Source organism: Aulostomus chinensis, chromosome 17, assembly GCF_037954235.1.
Source record: "Aulostomus chinensis isolate RoL2024-O1b breed Wild chromosome 17, RoL_Achi_v1.0, whole genome shotgun sequence".
Taxonomy (NCBI): domain Eukaryota; kingdom Metazoa; phylum Chordata; class Actinopteri; order Syngnathiformes; family Aulostomidae; genus Aulostomus; species Aulostomus chinensis.
Window position 1 is genome coordinate 21,369,226 of NC_141336.1, and position 19,704 is coordinate 21,388,929.

At 42.6% G+C, this 19,704-nt stretch overlaps 1 protein-coding gene and 1 long non-coding RNA gene across 10 annotated transcripts in view; one reads left to right on the forward strand and one right to left on the reverse strand.

Moving 5' to 3' along the window:
- The window catches only part of ralgapa2 (Ral GTPase activating protein catalytic subunit alpha 2), an 89,536-nt gene extending 88,750 nt beyond the window's left edge, over nt 1-786 (reverse strand). For 4 of the 7 annotated variants that reach the window (XR_015109646.1, XM_086181647.1, XM_086181649.1 and 1 more), the window contains exon 1: nt 486-785. Coding sequence is in view for 5 of the 7 variants with exons in the window: in XM_086181647.1 (XP_086037773.1) it covers nt 486-591 (106 nt within the window). In the remaining 2 variants the exon portion in view is untranslated. Of the gene's footprint in view, nt 1-485 lie in introns of all 7 variants that reach the window. The other 3 variants (XR_015109647.1, XM_086181650.1, XM_086181648.1) reach the window with 1 other exon arrangement.
- A 1,213-nt stretch (nt 787-1,999) lies between these two features.
- On the forward strand, nt 2,000-16,701 carry LOC147246783 (uncharacterized). 3 transcript variants are annotated; one of them, XR_015109822.1, is made up of 4 exons: nt 2,000-2,072; nt 3,817-3,900; nt 4,818-4,944; nt 15,496-16,701. It is a non-coding gene; the product is annotated as an uncharacterized LOC147246783 (long non-coding RNA). The 3 variants fall into 3 exon arrangements; XR_015109824.1 differs by lacking the exon at nt 15,496-16,701 and adding an exon at nt 7,320-7,448; XR_015109823.1 differs by lacking the exon at nt 15,496-16,701 and adding an exon at nt 6,818-6,917.
- The last annotated feature ends 3,003 nt before the right edge of the window (nt 16,702-19,704 follow it).

The window sequence follows — 19,704 nt, forward strand, 5'->3', positions numbered from 1 at the left end:
CCATCGCTATTAACGTCGAGTACATCACGTTCAACAGCTGACCTGGGAGCGTTTACCCCGCGTTGCCTGCTTTGTCAGGATGACAAAGGACTAAACGAACACAATGGTTGTGGTGGGCATCTGATGTGCAGCTCCACTGATGCCCAAACGAGGCAGCGTCAGTTAGCATTGACTGGCTAGTTAGCCTCAAGGGGAGCTAGCTCCCCATTAGCGAGCATCCATGCTTTATCAGTGACTTTTTATAAACTGACACCTTAAGAAAATCAGTGAGCGCATGCACGGCGTGGCAAACACCTCAATGCGCAAATGTAGTCCTCTTCCCATTAGGAGAGTGACCATTACCTGACAGCTAGCTTACTTGATTCAAAGCAGTGACAACCGCCGTTGACGTTAGCGCTGGGGCAGATGCCCGCTAGCTAGCGAGCTAGCTCGGCTAGCTAAGCGACGGCGATGCAGCATCAGAAGCACGGTGACATTTCACTCACCTAACAGTGACCGGAGATGTTTCAGCCGGGTCAGTACATCCTTCTTTGGGTCCAAAACTTTCTGTGTAGATTTCTTGACGTCTCCATGACCCCTTCGAGTGAACATTCCGCTTTAAAATGCAACCTCGGAAGCCGATCACCTGTGTTGTACCATTCACCAAGCCTCCAGTGTGACTGTCACTTCCCACACCACCACTCTATGCTTGCTCGGTAAACATTGGTCCGACGGTCGGCGGCTGGTGTCCTGTTTTTTCGTGGTGGGTGTGTAAACACGGAAGCGCTGGCTGACAGGGAGGAGTGGTCAGATGACATGATTACGCCTCCTTGTTTATAACCGTTCACCTTGCATTTCCAGTCGTGCTACGCATGGAACATTTAGAGGAATTAAGTTACTTCATCTCTTCATTACTACTCTGTCCTGAGGCCAACAAAGTCGCTGCACTGTACAGATGTTTTTTTTGTTTTGTTTTTATAAAAGTCACATCCTCCGAAATACTATTCACTTGACCATAAGAAACATAATTTAAAGATTAAAGTTACATGGAATTGGAGAATTTTTTTTTAAAATAAACTTCTCATTCATAGAAAGGAGATTTGGCATAAAGAGGCTGAGGTCTGAAAATAACTCCCCAGCTCCCCCTGGTGTCTGAAAACAGAAAATCACTTAACTAACGTTCCTCAGTACATCCTGCTCAACATATTTTTTTTTATAAAAAAGGTAAAGAAATAAACTAAAAAGGTAAAAACTGAGATTTTTTTTTACAGGAAGAACAAGTTTGAGGTTACGTGGTTTATGTGGATGAGGATGTTATTGAACAAACAGACAAATATTCTCTCAATCAACAGATGAATCATTTGGTACATAAAATATCCGGGGAGGGGGAGACATGTTTTTTATTGTATCCAGACAACAGTCAACAACCCAAACCCAACAAGCAAATGTTCACATTGGAGAGCCAGTGCCAGGTGGCAGTTTTGCTTGAATACATCTTCAACACAGCTATTTTTTTTTAAACTATTTAACTTCTGAATACTTTTTCAGCCTTTACACTCTTCCTGCATGAGGTTTAGCTTCTGCCAGGCCACCATTGTAAATTCTATTTGTCCTCAATAATTTGCCTGGTATAATAAAGGTTAAATAAATAAGTAAATAAATAAGAATAAATTAAAATAAACAGGAAAGGGATTGCCAATATATACACCACAGGGATGTCTGTCATAGATGAATATGTGTCAGTATATCATGAACAATAAAATGGGCTGCCATCAACTTAAGCATATCAGCACAATAGAGACATTACAAAGCAGACATTTACACGTGTCCTGCTATTAAAAAACACAATAATACCATTAGCAATGACTGCAGGCAGTTCAGGAGTTCCAGTAACAGTTCTGCTTTGTGTTTCTCTAACCAGCTGGCATGTAGGGAACCCTCGATGGACGACAGACACCGTTATATCATGTCTGCAGCCATTTTCCTCTGGTTTAAACACTTGTCTGCTACTGTTTTTACACCAGGACCAGTGTTCTATCTCAGAGGTTCTCAGAGACGGTGGAGGTCTTCCCGGGTGTCCTCAGCAAAATGAGGTATGGTTTAGTTTCACTTTTGTGTAAATACTTGTTCTTCTTGTATAAGTATGACTTTTTGACCTATAAATATATCATAATGCCTCCACACTGGTGAAAGCATCATGTAAGCTGGCTGTACATTCATCTGTTCAAGCCATTTATTCTTTATGTGACGTCTCTGAGATACCTGGATGGAATTTCTCCAAATTTGGCTCAAATGTCCACTGAAACTCAAGGATGAATTGAAAAAAAAAAAAAATTGCTCGTCAGTGGTCAAAGGTTGAGGTTACTGTCATATGAAATTATGGATTTCTCCAAATGTAGTGCAAACATCAACTAGGACTCAAGGTTAATCTTAATGTGAAGTGGAAGTCAAAGGTTGAAGTCAAAAAGACAGGCGCACATCCCGGAGTCACACGGCAGAGTCGCTATTTCTAGTCATTTGAAATGTTAGCTGTCACTTGAGGAGATTTTATCTGCGAGCAACTGTAACTTTTTACTTGCGTCGTAGTAATTGTATGTTAATGTCTTGCCATTTCCCACATGAAAAGGCAAGAGAAGTGACTTCCACCAGATAATTAGGGACATTTTAACAACAACAAAAAGTTTTTCTTATGTTCAAATGCTCATGAAAGGCACCTGAGTGAGGCATGAATGAGACATTAAAAATCCACGTCCTGACTGAAGTGGTTGCTTCAATAACTACACAAGTGCCCTTTTTCACAATACGTCATCATACTGCAGCAGAGAAATCTGGTCCAGATGAGCCTAATTTGCACTGATAAATAACAAAGCAGAATGAATGAAACACCCAATTTACAGACGACAGTCGGCAGTATTTCTTATTATGTACACCTTCTTAGACACCAAAAAGGTGTACAAGCTTCAATGCTCATTCAAGCCGTATTTCCACTTGACACTCTAAAGATTTTTATGAATGGTATTAACCATGCAAGTGACTTCTGTTAAACACGGGCGGTATATATTTAGGATTATGCTAAAAAGTACAGAGTTCAGAGCATTTTAATGGATTTGCAAACTGATTCGTTCTACACGGTCATGCAGACAACACATTCCACCGTGAAAATGAACGGAAAGTTTATGTTGTGAGATGAATTTGTTCAACCGACGCCACTTGCAATCTCACACTTGTCCGAATGAATCTGCCTCATTTTGGAGGCAATTAATTTTTTGAGGCTTAGCTGGAAAGAATGACTCCATTCACACATCTTGGGCGCATCTCACTGAAGATGGAGCGAGTTAATACGCAGTTCAAGTTTGTGCATGAGAAATCTTTTCCAACTTAGCCATGTCTAATTATTTAATGTAAAACTAACAGCACCACTGGCACTCCGTACATTTAATGATTGATGATAATGTTTGAAAAACCAGATATATCGCTATTTTAGTGACATCCCACTAAAACATACCCACATATACCAGCAGATGGCGCCTGAATCACTGGTATGACACAGGGTATCACACAAAAAGTGCATAAAAGTCTTGATTTCATGAGCAACATTAGCACTTAAACTAATTGTTGTGGTTTGAGCCATCAAATGTACATGTCCGTAGTGTATACATGTAGCAGGGCAGGGAACAGCAATGCTAAAAGGGGCACCGACTTGAGTCAATTGGGAGTAAGTTATATTTTAAGACCTGAATTTTGAAAGTGAAGTAAATAGACTGTATTGTATTTCATCTACCACCCCCACATGCTGAGCACTGACAGTGTTGTGACAGCCATTGTCTCTTTTTCAAGGTTCTCCACAATAGAGATCTTGAGTGACAGCAAAGGAAACAGAAGAAAGTGAGAGCGGAGGCCAAAGAGAAAGAATAAAAAGAGGTATAAAATCAACCTTTGCCCTGCAGTTTGGTATGACACTCATTATCTGAAGTGGGCCATTCTGAGAAAGAAGTAATCACCATTGCAATCACCATTCTGTCTTGGTAAACCTGCGCTGTTCTTGAAGTGCAGGTTATTGCTCATTATGTGAGCGAGCATGGATCTACCATAATCTATCAACAATAACAGTCAGACTGAAGGTTTTCTTCCTTTTCTTGTCCTGCACCTGGAAGTATTTTTAGTTCAGCTCATATTTGAAATGACGTAACACAGGCTACACTGCTTCCCCATCGCTCTCTACACGGAGTAGATACACAGAGAAAAGGACCACACACTGCGTACGGTTCAAAAAATGCTCATACATACATACTGTATGTGTGTGTGTGTGTGTGTGTGTGTGTGTGCAGTGAGTGAAATGAGGCTAAAATAACTGCAGTATGACACCAATTAATTACATTTACAATTCATTAACTGTGAATTCATGCTTTGTCATGTTTGCTCACAAAATGACAAACACCCTTTCAAATGTTTGTTTTCTGAATGGAGTTTGGCACGGGGACAAAGTTTAGTTGGCCATCGGTCTCAGCTGTCATGAACCATCTCTCTTCCTTCCTCCATTCTTCATTTGCATCCCCCTCATCATACGCATTCTGAGGTGATGATGTCATTGGCATGGAAGTCAGCCAGCTAGTTTCATTGGTCAGCCGATGCAAGACATACATTGAGCATCGCACTCGCTGAAAACTCTCTATTAGCTTTGTTAGAGGGAGGGTGCCGCTTGGAATGGTTTCAACTCATAAAAAAAAAAAAATCTAATCAAGTGTAAAAAATTCTGACATTAATTTGGAATGTGATGGTGTATTTTAAAGGCATCTTTCCAAACTATAAACCACCACCATTTATTCTTTTTAATTCAGGTTTATGTTCCCCAGTCGTCAGGCCCTGCCGGTGAAATGAACAACGTGACCAAGTGGTGGCACTGTAACCTTACAAATGCAGGGCACTCTCGTCATGGCCAAGCTGTCGGACTGATTCCAATCCAAGGTTTGAAAAGCACTTGTCCGCTCTAAATTGTTCTTACAAAGAGCTTGGTAATACTTGACTTTTCTCCTTATGTGGTTATGCGTTTCCTTTTTGCACAATTAGGTGCCATTAAAAGCTAATGTATCCTGTTAAAGCACATTAAGGTGTTAGGATGGACAGTGACACATTTGTTCATCCACATACTGTGAATAGGTTGACACACTCTCTGAGCATTTTTTTTTTTTTTAAATTTATATCAGACCATTCAGAGAGTTCAGCATGAAAAGGATCAAAGGGAAACGTGCGCAGCGCTTGTGCATTTTTCTGGCTGTGAGACCACCCACAGCTGCTTGACACAGATGAGCCACGAAGAAATTAAATGATGAAACAAACTCACAATCTGTGTGTTTGACTCACACACACTAATAATGTAACACCACAGTAGATTTTGGGTTTATTTTGCACACAGTTTTTATGTTGTTGTTGTTGTTTTATATCACCTCTATTGAACTTCAAGAGCCTAAATTATTTTGAAAACAGTATATTTATCAAATGCTTTTTTTTAAAATAAAAATATTTATATTCATATAAAGCCAACTGCTGGTATTATTATTATTATTTTGGAAAAATTCATAGAATTTGTTCAGACTCTACAAATAAAACTCAAACATAATCCTATAATCTGAGATTACAGCTCCCACCAGGGGTCGTCATAGTCCCCTAAGCATCCACAGTAAACTGTCCCTCATTTTACTTTCTTTTTATTTTGGGGATTCAGAATGAAAATCTAAACGTTTCTTTCTTCATTCACTGAATTATTCACATTATTTGTACTTTTTTTTTCATAAGAGTAGAAATGGAGCTGTGTATATGGATCCAAGCCGTAGCTGAAGCTGGTATTTGTAATGCACACTGTAGTTTGAGCACATCTCCATAGAGGTTAATGAGGGGGCACTCTGAAGTAATTAAAACAAGAGCATTATAAGGCAACGGTTTCACATAAGGTACTCATTGCAAAATACGCCATACTTAATTAAAACTCTTTGCTGACAGCATTTTGTATCTTCTCAGGTAATCTGCTGTGAAATTAATAAGGATGGAGAATTAAATCGCTAATGTTGGCAAAGAAAGGCTATTTTTCTTCTGCAGTATGCATGACAGGGGTCTCTATCTGGAATGCGTGATCCATATTAAGCTGAAAAATAGTTCTTCAGGTTCTCCCCGTAATCTGATTCCAATTTCACTTAGGATGTGACACTGTAGCGACAAGCCAGGGGACGTTTAATTGAAATGCCCATGCTTTTAATTGGATTCTGTTAAGATGTGAAATCACCTTCTGATTTACAGTCTTGTACCTTTAAATGCTGATACAGACTGGTTTCCAGCGGTGATCAGTTAAGGAGCTGAAATAATGCCTCCATTCAACGGCGCGTCGCTGTGCTGCTGAGGCAAAAGAACATTCTTGAATTTAAAGACAAGCTGTTCAATCTGGGGCCTTGCATTTCAAAGAGACACATTTATCTGGTGGAGTGAATTGTTGTTTTAAACAGGGGGGTGCTTGAGAGACAATGCCATACTCAAGCATGCTCCTGTAACACCAGACATGGGATTCGAAGCGGCACATTGTAAGTCCGGCGAGATCTCTTGATCAAGTCCTCTATCTAATATGTTAAAGTCCGCTGATCATTGCGATACTGTATTAAAATCCATTACCAATAACGATTCTGCCACATATCCATTGTGAGGCTAGTGAACCTGACATTCATGATATCATAGCTGAGGGTGCTAACTTCAGGTAATGCGTGGGCGGCAGACAGCAAAGCTTCCTTCACCTTCTCGAGGGTTATGCTCTTCCACCCTCATACATTGAGATGTGTGTATCTTCCCATTCTAGGTCCCGTGTCACCCCGCTGTGGCTGTGCAAAACATTCCCGCTCTCCCACTGCTGCCTCCTCCACCTACATCCATGACCCCCTCTGATAAGCTTGGAGTTCATCCCTTTCACTGATTAGTTTGCTGGCAGATTGAATGCCCATGTCTGCGCGCCCCGTGTCACCCCGGGCTGGCTCTACCTGTGTGTGGTTGGATCAGCAGGTGGCTGGCACACTGTCCAGTGTGATACTGAAACCATTATTTATACATAACAGTCCTGCTCGGCAAAGCCAGCTTTCAGAGAGAATGTATGGGGCGCTGTTTCATGATTCTAGAAAATAAAATGTGTTGACGCAAAGAGGAGGACGCGTTAGGATGTGTGATTCTGGAATCAATATTCTCTGTGACGATTCTAAAAAATGTGAGGTCATTAGAAAGTTCTCTGCCAAAAATCCTCCCTCGCCAGTAGTATATGTATGCGTGTGTGTGTGTGTGCGAATTCACATGTGTTTGTTTGTTTACAGTGCCACTGCTGGCCCAAGTTGGAGCCACAGGAGTGTGAAATAACAAGCACAAGAGGGATTTCACGCCTTTGCAGAGCTGAAAAGATATGTTTTTGTCACACAGTCCATTTCCATTCCCGGCAAACTTTGTTGACTTCTCGTAGCCTACATGTTTCCTAAAAGCCCATACAATTAAACGGCATCATTATATATGGGTTCCCACGGGTATAGTGTGTTCAGGTTTACTTATGTTACACCTCTGGCCTGTTTTATCTCCGTTATCAATGGCACAAGGTGCATCATTAGAAAAAGACAAACAGGCCCGTTTCTTTCTGGGGGGACAGACACGCTGACAGAAAATCAATGTTCGGTTTCCCATGAGCACCTAATTAGCTGGACACTTGTGCACTGTTAAACCACGAGCCAGATCTCTTTGTCTACCGTGTCGATCGGGTGAAATGCATGAGAGACACCTTCAGAGCTGATAAAGTGTCAGAGAGGTGAGGAGTAAACACACAAGTGACACTTATGGTCTAGCACGTCTCACACCCACTATATGCTTTGGCAGACTTGATTTGAACTTTATCATCCGTGTCACAGAAGCATTTCACACTGAGGGCAATATGTGCTTATCACGCTCAACTTCTTATCTTGCAAATACCTACAATGATATTTTGATACACGCGTAATAAGATATTCTAATTGTGAGGCTGTGAAATGTAAAGAACCTTTCTATTAAAGCTGAGATCAGTTACGAAGCGCAGACTGGAGAAACAAGTGCTGAATATGTATTTTTAACTTGAGTGCCGTGTAGAAGGCAGTCTTCTAAAATGGCTCTGACTCGATTGGTCTCTCAGTGAAAATTCTAAACATTCAATGAAAAAAAGGGAAGAGGTGGGAGGAAAAAAAACCTAAAATGTCCAATTCTATTCAATAACCTGTCAGAGTGACACTTGCGAACTTGCACTATAGACAAGGTGGCAGTACAAACGCAGATAGACGAAGGGGAATAAAAGGGCCTTCTCATGACAAACTTTCTGGAAATGTCAGCCTTTCATGCTGTTGAGAAGACCCATTTCATATCTATTACAGCAGGCATTCTGTGTCCGATATTTCAGATTTCAGTCTTCCCCGCACTGCAAATCCTCTGCCAATCTTCTGCCCTTAAGAATCTCTGCCAGCCCCGATGCATTATTCCCCCCACCTCCTCTCTCCCCCCCCTTTTGATGTGACAGAACAAACTGCGACCTATTAGGATTAAGGCTTTGAAAAGATCTTTGAAGCCGTTCAAGGTTCCTTTAAACTGGGGAATGACAATATGAGCTGTGTGGCAGCAGATGCTGAATGGAGTGATTGCTCGTCCTCCTCAGGGAGGTCTGCTGTCACACAACACGCCGACATACAAACACTCACAAGTGCGCGCGCATCTGTGCCCGCGCGTAAACAGCTCAACAGTATCCAACCTTGCACAAAACTCTTTTAGAGTTACACATTTTGCCGTGAACTGTCAGAGCAAAGATTACAATACATTGCATTTTTCACCCCCCTTATTGATCTTTGTTTTGAATGTAGAACAACAGAGACAGGAAGTGTGAAGGATGGGCAGGATGTGTACAGCTGGAAGCATATGAAAGACTGCGTAGTCATAACCCACTTGTGTGTGCCAACAATGTCTGTACGGGTGCATGCAAATGAGTCGTCTATCTCCTTAAAACATAATGGCATGCTGCATGAGCCGTTTATCTGGATGAAAATTAAGGGAGTTCAAGGTGTCTCACTTTTCAGCATGAAGATTCTCAAAGGCAGAGGAGAATTTTCATTTTATCTTTTATTTATTTTATTTTTTCATGACGTCTCACCGCTGACAGCGCGTGTGGCGATACTCGGATGATGGAATGCTACGCTGATGCAAAGGAGAGCAAATTAAGTCAAAATGACATTCTGAATCTACACACTTTACTTCAGTCACACAAACGTGGCAGAGTGCAAATACCATTGCTATGCATCTCCCGCAATCAAAAAAGAATTTAGCTTTCTTTTATCTAATCACTCCCCTGAATATCCCTTATCATACCTGCCTCGCCCCCTGAGGTAGCCAAGGACAGATGCGATATCAAATATTCAAACTGGGTGATTCCTGGAGTGATTTATCATAGCAAATTTCACAGGCGATCCTATTTAGATATTCACTGTCTGTTTTGCGTGGTGTCTGAGGTTAAACATGCCCCGGTGTGAGATGTCACTGAGAGACAGTCACTACAGATAGCCGGTCGCTGGAGAAATGAAGCCACGGGGCGACACAGGGTAAAGGCTTCTCAGTACAGAGGCAGAGAGACAAGTTCTCAGGGAGCTGCCAGCATAGAGCACATATTGATCTGCCATTGCATCTTATCTTTGTGACTAGATTAAAATGCTCAACATTGGCTCTCCCTCCCTCTCTGCCAGGCTGAAGGCCTTTCTATATCCCTGAGTGGAGGAGCTCTAATCTCCCCATGAAGTAGTGGGAGCCTATCACTGGCAGAAAGATGCGCCGTTCTCACCACAGAAAAGGCGAGTTTAGAAATTAACCAGCTTAAAAATGCTCACCATTGAAAGAGAAACTTGCATAATAATCAGGTTTGATCCATGTTTGTGTCTTTTGATCGTTGTTTTTCTGACTTTTACCCGCCCCCCCCCCCCATTCTTTTTCTTCTCCTCAAGGCGCTGTTATCAACAAATGGCTTCTGGAACTGAATGTTTCTCTCTTGTGGGAAATGGCTGAGAATCAGATCCTCTCGGGTGTTGTTTAATGTCTCATCCAAATGAGCAGGGAAGAGTTGAAGCGCTGACAAAACCACCAGGAATAAAGGGGAGAAAGCCTGGGCAGACAGACAGATGAGTCCCGGGCTCCAGGGCTTTGACTTTGGCCAAACAAACGTTTGTTTTTCAAAGTGTTTTTATAGTAGGATGGATTAAGGCGGATGTGGACCAAAGCCCCCCCCCCCCCCCCCCCGCCACCCCTGCCCATCCGTAGTCTTGTCAAATGGTGCATTGAGAAGAGGGGTCGCACCTGTTAGGGCAGCCCAGAGGAACAGGACCAGGATGATATTGAGCAGGGCTTTGTGGGTATCAGAGTCAAAACAAAGCTGTCAGCCAGGGCTCATTCATCTTTGATGTTCATTGATGAGGAAACTGGTGGGCCTCAACAGGGCATTGTTTCCTCTAAGTGGTGCCCATTGATAGCCAGAAAGCCACGTTTGTTTTTAGTCTCTGACGGGTGGAGCTCATTTTAAAAGGCTTAATGGTGCAGTTAACCAGTCCAAAACACAGAGCTTTGGAGCCATCCCTCTACCATTGGCTCAGGGCTGTCTTGCTGCTTCCTAAACGGCCTATAAACAATAATAAAATGCTAATCATGAGTGAATGGCCAACACCAGTGGGCATGCATGGATCATCAAATCCTGGGCTCTCCTCAATGCCCTCTGTGACAAATCAAGATCCAGAAAGGAGGGCATTTGCCTGCCGTCATGTCTGCTGCATGGCCCATCCTGCACCTCTCCACTCTCTTTGTCATAAAAACCTGGATAGCCTTCATAAAGTGCATTTCTCATGCTATTGTTCAGCTAATCATATCCTCTCCAACAATTTCAGGATGTGACAAGATAAGATAGGGAATATTAATGCCGTATCGCCTCATCTCAAATTATGAAAATGTGTGGATGGGGGAGGGCATCTAGGAAGGAAATAGAAATCAATTTGAAGCGCTTCCATTTTGTATATTGCCTTGAAAAGAAAACAGTAATTTTCCATGTTATCTACCTCAAATCCTATTAGAATCAGGTTAATTTAGTGGCAATGGTTTCAAAACGTTTTCATATCAACTATATCTGCTCGTGTCTTTGAGTGCTCTCTGTTTGTAAGGTGTAACTGCTCAAATTTAATATCATGTCAGATACGGTATCTGACTGATGCATGATCTTAGATATCGCTTGCAGAGTGGTGAATGCAGGAACACCACATTAATTAAATTGTAATAAACGTGCTGTGTGGCTGCCTTTAGATGAAGACATGTAAGTGTACCGCAGATGGAGATCAAATTTTCCACTGCAACAGAAGTTGCTTGTTATTTGCCTATTTATTTGACCTTATATGCCTGGTCTTTTTTGGCATTTCGTTTTTAAAGGGCACCATATTTAATCAAATCTAATTAATTAAAAATTCCGACATGCTAATAGTTAAAGACCCAACAAAATGAAAAAATACATTGTCCCAGTTTTAATCCTGTGTCCCCGCGGTAATTGTTCCTTCATCTCTTGATATTAACCAAATATATTTTTACATCAAAATACTTGTCTTTTCTACTCCTGTAAAAAAAACAAAAACAAAACAAAAACATTTGATGATTCACTGCTCTGGAGGCATTTACTACTTTTGCATCCAATGAAAACAATTTCTTTCTTTTTTTGTGTGACTATCTCTCATTTATCACAACGCACTTTTTCTATTAGACTTAAAATGTGAAATTAGCAACTCTAAAACGGTGGCGATGTGCTTTTGGGTACTCCAGAACCCCCAGAAACAGGATCAATTTCACAATCACAATCTGATAAATTTGATCTGATACCATTTGGTAGGCCTGCAAAGTTGATCAATTAAATTATTTATCTGCTTTCAAGTTAGCGGTGAGCTCACTAGAAGTGGCTAGCTCTTCCATGGCTCCATTATTGTGTTGCGGCTGTAAAATCTTTGGAGCATCACACAACGCTTGTGGACAGTGACTCATTTCTCTGTCACGATTTGATGCATTTAGTCTCACAACATTTGGAAAGCATGACAATTCAATTATTTATCCATTAACAGAGAGCTGATCAAAGGTAACCAGTCCAGATCGCCGATGGATATCTTCTATCCCAAGCATTTAATTCATAAATATACAAGATCACACAGAGTCTCTCTAATTACCATCAAGGATACTAATACGGCATTCTTTTCGGTTAAAATAATCTCAAATGTTCCAGCCCCCTTGAGGGCTAATAAAGCTGTATGCTGCATATCCTTAACTCTTCAATACCAGAGTGTCTCTCAAGGGCTGGCCTCTACTGTGGTAAATCAAGGACTCTTGCATTGTTTCACAGCAGGGTTGTTTGAAGGATGCAGCGCCACATCTCACCTTAAATAAGGGTCTCTGTTTACACCTTTAAAGCGCTAGAAGAAGAAGCTCTCACAGAGTTTCTTTTCCCTCTCCCTCCTGATTGGTTTCCAGCTTGATTTGCTTGGATTCTTAAATGATAGGCTCACATAGAGTCCCAGACTTTGTTTATGTGGCTGTGTGTATTGGTTGGCTGCCTCCTTAAGCGTGAGGAGATATGCAAGAGCAATCAAATATTTCTATGGCTTGTATAAATGACGGCGGAAGGGAGAGGAAGTTTGAATTTTTCACTCCTCATTTGCGGTTCAATTGCCAGAGTGTGTATTGCCTGTTTTTGCGGAACGAAAATAGATGGCTTTGTCGCTCAGTATGCATAAACTGTTGGTGTGTTTGTTGTCAACTGAAATGATAGCAATTCTATTTGTCTCATCAGAAAGACATGGCTGCAAAGTCTGAATAGTAGTTTCCATGAAAGGGATTGTTTGTCCATTCTGAAGTTATTTTCCTCAGACATCATATGACATATCTACATGTTTCAAATGCTGAAACCCCTGTCACGATACGTTAAGAGGAAGACAGAACTCTGCGTATTTTGCATACACAGTTTGACATGCTGGCCCTTCATTTCTACAAACAGTGGGTTGCATTCAGACGTAGTATCGTGCAAAAACTTGATACAAGTGCCAGTAATTACAAGCTGCTCAGCCAACACTAATAGTACACCACAGAGAATACAATTTGTCTCTTTATCTAAAATGACAACCTGTCATACATAAGCCCGTCTACATCTACCTTGCAGTCTCATATTGTTCGCCACTTGAACCAAACATATATTTCTATCAAGGCGCAGGAGAATAGCATCCTCGGTTTTGCGCAGAGGAGGTGTGTCCCCTTCTATCTTCACGAGAGAGACAGAGAGAGAGCGAGAGAAAGAGAGAGAGGGGCGAGAGAGACAGGGTACCTCTCTTTTGTTCACTCCCCTCTCTAACTGGTAGTGTTTGACTTCCCCCAGCCAAGAGTGGGTAATTCTGGAGCCCTGTGTGAGGTTGTTAGATCACTGAGGCCCAAGACAGCACCATTCTTTGCAGACCCTTGACAGCAAATATGTGGTAATGATATTGTCTCCTGCTGGGTAATAACACACAATTCAGACTGCCACATACTGCAGTCGCTGGGGAAAAAATGGAGGGCAGAGGAAAAAAAAGAATTACATTGAAGTACTGGAGAAAAATGACGGGAGAAACGTCTTCAACCTGAAGTTGCAGGACACTGCAGAGCTGTTTTATTCCCCCCGCCTTCTCAGGGTGATGGTGCACACAGGTTTCCTCATGCAAATTTCACTTTTCCCTTTTTGTATTTTTGATGATGATTATGTTTTCACTCTGGTATTTTAGCAATAAGGTGTTAAATACTGCAACGCTGGCTGTTTAACAAAAAACAATCAGTAAAGCCCTTTGTGCCCGTATAACCCAATGCATTGTTAGCGTCTAGTATAAACAGCATTTTCCTACCATGGAGACCCCTCCTTTGTTAATCAGACCACACTGGCAGCTTCAACCTTGACCTTTGTGTTGCTCCACTTGGTACTCGGCTTGTAACTGTCAACACCATCCATCACTGGCCAATCAGGGCCCGGGATGGGGTCCAGTCCCCCTGCTGTACTGTGAAATTGTTGCATGTGATCCTCGATGTAGACAAGGCCGTGACACAATGCATCGAGCCTCAGGGGGCTCCTCCGGGTTAGTCTATTAGCCCCCTGCTGGGCCCCTGGCTGCCTGGACTTATTCCTAGGGATAAGTTGGAATAATAGTGTTATGTCTGCATGCCTCCAAAACACAAGCTTTAGCTCTAGTCCCGCCCAAGGCCGGCTGTCAATCAAAATTTCCAGTTGCAAAATCCAGCCAACCATTATGAACAAAACATTTGTTTTTAAATATAAGACATGTGTGATAGATATTGGGGATATTCAGTCACCTCCAGATAACCCCCCCCCCCACCCCCACTCTGACAACACTACCATCTCTGGTCTTCACTAGTGTCCATGATTTTGATACGCAGCTCATCTGGCTGTAGAGCACGAGAGCGACTCCCTCTCCTTATTCATACATTTGACTGCCTAAGCAGCATTGTGCAATGGGCTAAAATAAATGAGAGCACCATGTAAAAAGGTAGCCTTGATACTACACAACTGTGAAAAAGGGAGGCACATTGAAACGGAAGAATTTTATATTTTCTATCAGCACCTCTGCTTGCGAGTTGAACCAGGTATTCAAATGGGTTCAATCTCAGCCGCTCAGATTTGCATAACACAGACAGATGAACTCAAGTGATTGAATAGGGCTGGGTGGAGTGAAAAAAAAAGAAAAAAGAAAAGAAAATGAATTTCCAAGCGAATTAGGAAATGATGGAAATGGCAAACGGTACATTATTTATTTTTCACACTGAAATAATTACGAAATTAACCTTTCCTTCCAATGTGACAGCCCTCTAAAACCTCTTTATCACAATGAATTTGATGTTCTGGACTCTGGAACTTGACTTTTTTTTTGACGAATAAAACAGCATCACCTACTATCGCCACAGATTCTATTTCCTCTGGCTGCCATACCTGTGTGTGTTTTTACCGCTGGTCCAGGCTTGGCGGCTGATCTGCATTGGTAGGCTAAGCTCCTCCGTGTTTTGTTGCCTATCAGTGATGTAACACTAATCCACCTTTCCTATGACTGGCGTTGAACGCTATAGAGTCAAAACACTGCAGGAGGGGAAAAAGCAATTTCATGGTTCACTCTGTGGTTAATGTGCTGCTGTAATCTTTAGAGAGGCCTGTCTTTTTTGTTTAAGTTTCACAGAGTAAAGGGGTGTACTATCGTAGGCTCAGGCCAATTAATCACCGGACTAAAAGGTGGCGGGAAGCCATCCAAGAATGAGCCGTGGTGAAAGTGTGTTTCTTTGTGTGTTTGGTCGGGCGATTAAGTTCTTTCTAAAGGAGTCAGTCTTTCATTTTGTTAGCGTATGTGCTAACATCAGCTGGTGTGTATGTGTTTAGTGTGTGCCTTTTTTTTTTTTCAGGGGGAACCTGGTACTTTACTGAGAGTACTTCGTGTGTGTTTGTGTGCTGTGCTCACACCGCCAGGTAAGCTTCTCTAATTGCTGCGAGATGCATTAGCACTCAGCCGCCTTTCCCTCTCTCCCCGTGTCTTTGTTTTTCCTCTCAGTGCCAGTCTGCAGGCCTGAAGACAATCAGACCAGAAGGGTCATTTTCTGCAAGAGCTCACCTCCCTCCTCCAAGCATCGTCACTGACAGGCTCACGCTCGGCAGGAGCCCTAAATTAACACTTGACGTCTGCGAGGCTTCAGCCCTGATGAGGCTGCAGAGAGACAAAATGTCAGAAAACAAACACTCCATCATTTTTGCCTCATTTCCTCCGCCACTGGAGAAACACACTCACCTGGAGGGCTGGAGAGGGCCGCAGTGACATTCAACCCCCTATCTGTTGCTGTGGATCAGCCCTAGTGCCTATACGTGTGGAGGGGAGCAGTTGAGGCCAAATAGGAGTCAGGAGGGACACTGAGAAGGAACTGCTAATTGGGTAATTGCGATCGTGACAGGAGAACTCTTCATCTGACACCTTTCGGCTATAAAGCCCCTCCATGTACATTCTGAACATTTGTTTTTTCATCTGAACCACAAATACGGAAATACCATGTTCCATCCATCCATTTTCTCCATTGCTTATGCATTAAGGGGGTGGAGCCTATCCCAGCTGACATTGGGCGAGAGGACCTGGACAGGTCGCCAGGCCGTCCCAGGGCCATCAGGAGCAATTAGGGTTCAGCATCTTGCTCAAGGACACTTGGACATGGTCACCGGGGGAATTGAGGAACGAACCAGCGACCCCTCTGTTGCTAGATGGCCACTCAACCTCCGAGCCACAACGCCCCCCGACATACAATGTTTTCTTCTATCATTCTTTGCCAAATAAGAGGAATATTTTATAACATATTGAACCAACATAAATAAGTGATATCAAAATTAGCATACAAAAAACATTTTCATATGCAAAGCTTTAAATCGGATTATTTTGATAGCGCCTATTCATGCTAAATGTAATATAAAATGCAGTTTATGTTGCTGATTTTTCACTATGACCTGAACAGACCATTCACTTAATTTTGATAGTTGTACTTTTACTTTCGGGTAACGTGATGTACTTTACTTCATGTCTTTTTTCAAGGGGAAAACAGAAAAACAGGAATTTGAAAAAACACAAACCAAACAACCAACAACCATACAAAAAACATTTGGGTTTTGTGTTTTTAATTTTTGATGCTCCCAATGAAAATGGAAAAAAAAATTCTCAGTTTTCCAGTTTTGCCGTTTGAGTAAAACAACAACATGGCATTCCTGCAATTTTTTTGTTTATTCAAAAGAAAAACAAAATGTCTAAACATTCAGGAGCCAAATGCACTGGCACCTCTTTAACCACACCAAGCAGGAAAATATTAAAATCAAGAAACTCTATTGTAGAATGGTGCTGAAGCACAACGATATATGTATGTGTTTGTGTCTCAATATGCATAAAATATGCATTCTTTTTTGGTTTTGTTTTGGAAATTTGCTACACACACACACACACACACATACATACACACACACGGACTTGAATTTCTCAGTATTCAGATTGGATTAATCTCCTTTCTGTCATTACAAACTAAATTATTTGTTTTCCTGAGCGCATCAACCCTTGTAATTATTCCTCACTGGGGAACTGCACAACACTGGGACTCAACACTGCAGAGTAGTATGATACTATTTGAAGCCTACTTCAAACACAGTGCCCCCAGCGAGTTCTGATAGCGCCAGTGTCTATTTTATTATTTGCTTTATCTCTTTGTTGCGTGAGAGTTTATTTGTTTACACGAGAGGGATTGGAGGTTTGGTGATCTGAACAAATTGCAGCAGAAAGTACTTCAGATGGGAATGACTGTAATTAGCATGCTCTTAAATGTCGAATGCTCTCCTAATGTTTTTGTTTACGTGGGGCAGCTGATCTGTGACTTGGTGCGGGGGTGGCCTGCAGGCAGGTTAAAATCACTTGTCATGCCAGAGATCATCATTATGAGCTTACAATTGTCAGTGTTGAGGAACAATCGTTGCAGCGCCAGGCAGACACTCTACAAGCGGCCACGGCGCGAGATTCTGTGTGTTGTTTTGTATTTATAGTTTTCCAGAGTGGATAATTTGAAAACGTGTGTTTATGTGTGTGTTTATATACAGTCATATGGTTACACAATTGTCTTCTCCTAATCTCACACATCTACACTGGAGCATATGTTCCGTGACACTCATTAAGAGTCAATTAAGAATTTGCTAGTGCGCTCAGTTATTCAGTCAGTGATTATATTTCACTGGAGGATAATGTCCAGGTAAATTAAGATTTCAATTTAATTCAGCCCTGCTTGTCTCTGCATCTCCATTTCACATCATGGAACAATTGAGATCTTATCGTGGATTAAAGTGGGGGATATTACACCTAATTTAAAATATGCACATCTGCAATCACACACACAGACACACACACAGACACACACACACACATGCACGCACATGTACAAACACATACAAACACACAGAGCTTAAACATCTGCAAAGATGTGAAAGAAGAGAGAGAAAAAAATTAAAAGCCGCACAACTCAAAAGGCTGCAAGACACAATTCATCAAATTGACAGAAGAATTCAGGGTGGAAACGCACCCCCAAAGAGTTCTTGAAAAAGATGAAGAGAGGCCGCTGTAGAGAAGGAGACACGAAAGGAGCAAAGTGGAAACAGGAAGTTGGTGAACGTTGAAAAGGGGGTGCTATGGTCATCAAGTGACAGTGTGACAAAGTTGCGCTTGTTTAAAATGGAAATCTTCCCAGACTTCCTCCATCTTGGCCTCTCTCCCCCCAAAAGCCTACTGCGAACACTAAGCTTCGGCATCTGAAGTGGCAACACTTGAGATGGTGAAAGTGACAACATCTTAACATAAGCTGAAGGGCTAAAGTGAAAGTCAGTGCAAACCCCCCAACCAACCTCACTTCCCCCTCACACCATTCACCCCCCCCGTCCCTACACCAGTGCCACACAGCACCTATGATGGGGTTCTGTGGTCTCCACAACAGAAAACTTGCAGAGACGGAGGCGACAGATTCCAAAAGTGACAATGTAAAGTGACAGTTTGGGAGGAAAGGAGGAATCTGTGCGTGTTTCACTGTCATCGTTACTCCATCCATCCACTTTCAGTCATAGGTGCCTCCAAACAGAACTGGAAGCATGTAATCCGCCCAAATCCAGCCTCTTCCGAGGAGTGTTAAACCAGGAATGTTCTGTGGGGGTCACTGGATTAGACAGAATTCATGGTGGTAGCTTGGCTTGAGAGGCGGAATTAGAGGAGTAGGGAAAAAGGGAGAGGAGACTGAACTGGTTTTGTATTAAAATGAGCTTACCAGGTGGTCTCCCTCCCAAAAGTGGACACAGTGTGTCAAGTAATCTGAAAAGCCCCCGGGTGTTTGTTGCTCATTGGACAGAAGCTGGTAAAAAGAGAGAGTGAGGGCCTGAGAGAAAGCAAGAGAAAGAGGGAAGGGGGTGGTGGTGGAGGTGGTGGTGGTGATGGGGGGGTGGGGGGGGGGGGGGGAGACCGGCTAGGGAGGTGGCACTGATGTGGCCATTGAGGCCTCAGTGAAATGTCTGTCAGGCTTGGTTTACCACAATCACAGCAGTGATTAGGCCCCTTTTGATGACAGGTTTAGTTTTCTGTCCATTGGCAAGAAAGTGAGAATGGACAAGGGGGGGGGGGGGGGTAGGGGAGAGGGGTTACGTTGCACTGGGAGACTCTTTGGGGGTGGGCGTTTACACACTGCTGCAGGAAAACGGGGTGTGTGTGTGTGTGTGTGTGTGTGTGTGTGTGTAGGGGGGGTATAATAATGTCTTGTACCAGGGAGCTCCTACGTAATTTCCCAGCGGGTCGTGGGGTCAGGTTTGTATTTAGTTAGTGGTAATGATCTCGTTAGGGATCTGAATGGACCACCGTCTAAGCCCATTGAGGACAGCGAGTGTGCCTCCCCATCCCCCACCTCTGCCTGCCTTGTGTGGGCTTACACAGCCCGTGAACTGTGATTAATGGACTTCCAGGGCTTAATAACTTGCAAAACAGTATTAAACAAGGGAGGCCCCTGGACAATCGGAGAAGCTACCCAGGCGGAGTAGGAGGTGGCTGTAAACAGTGCCCAGCAACAATT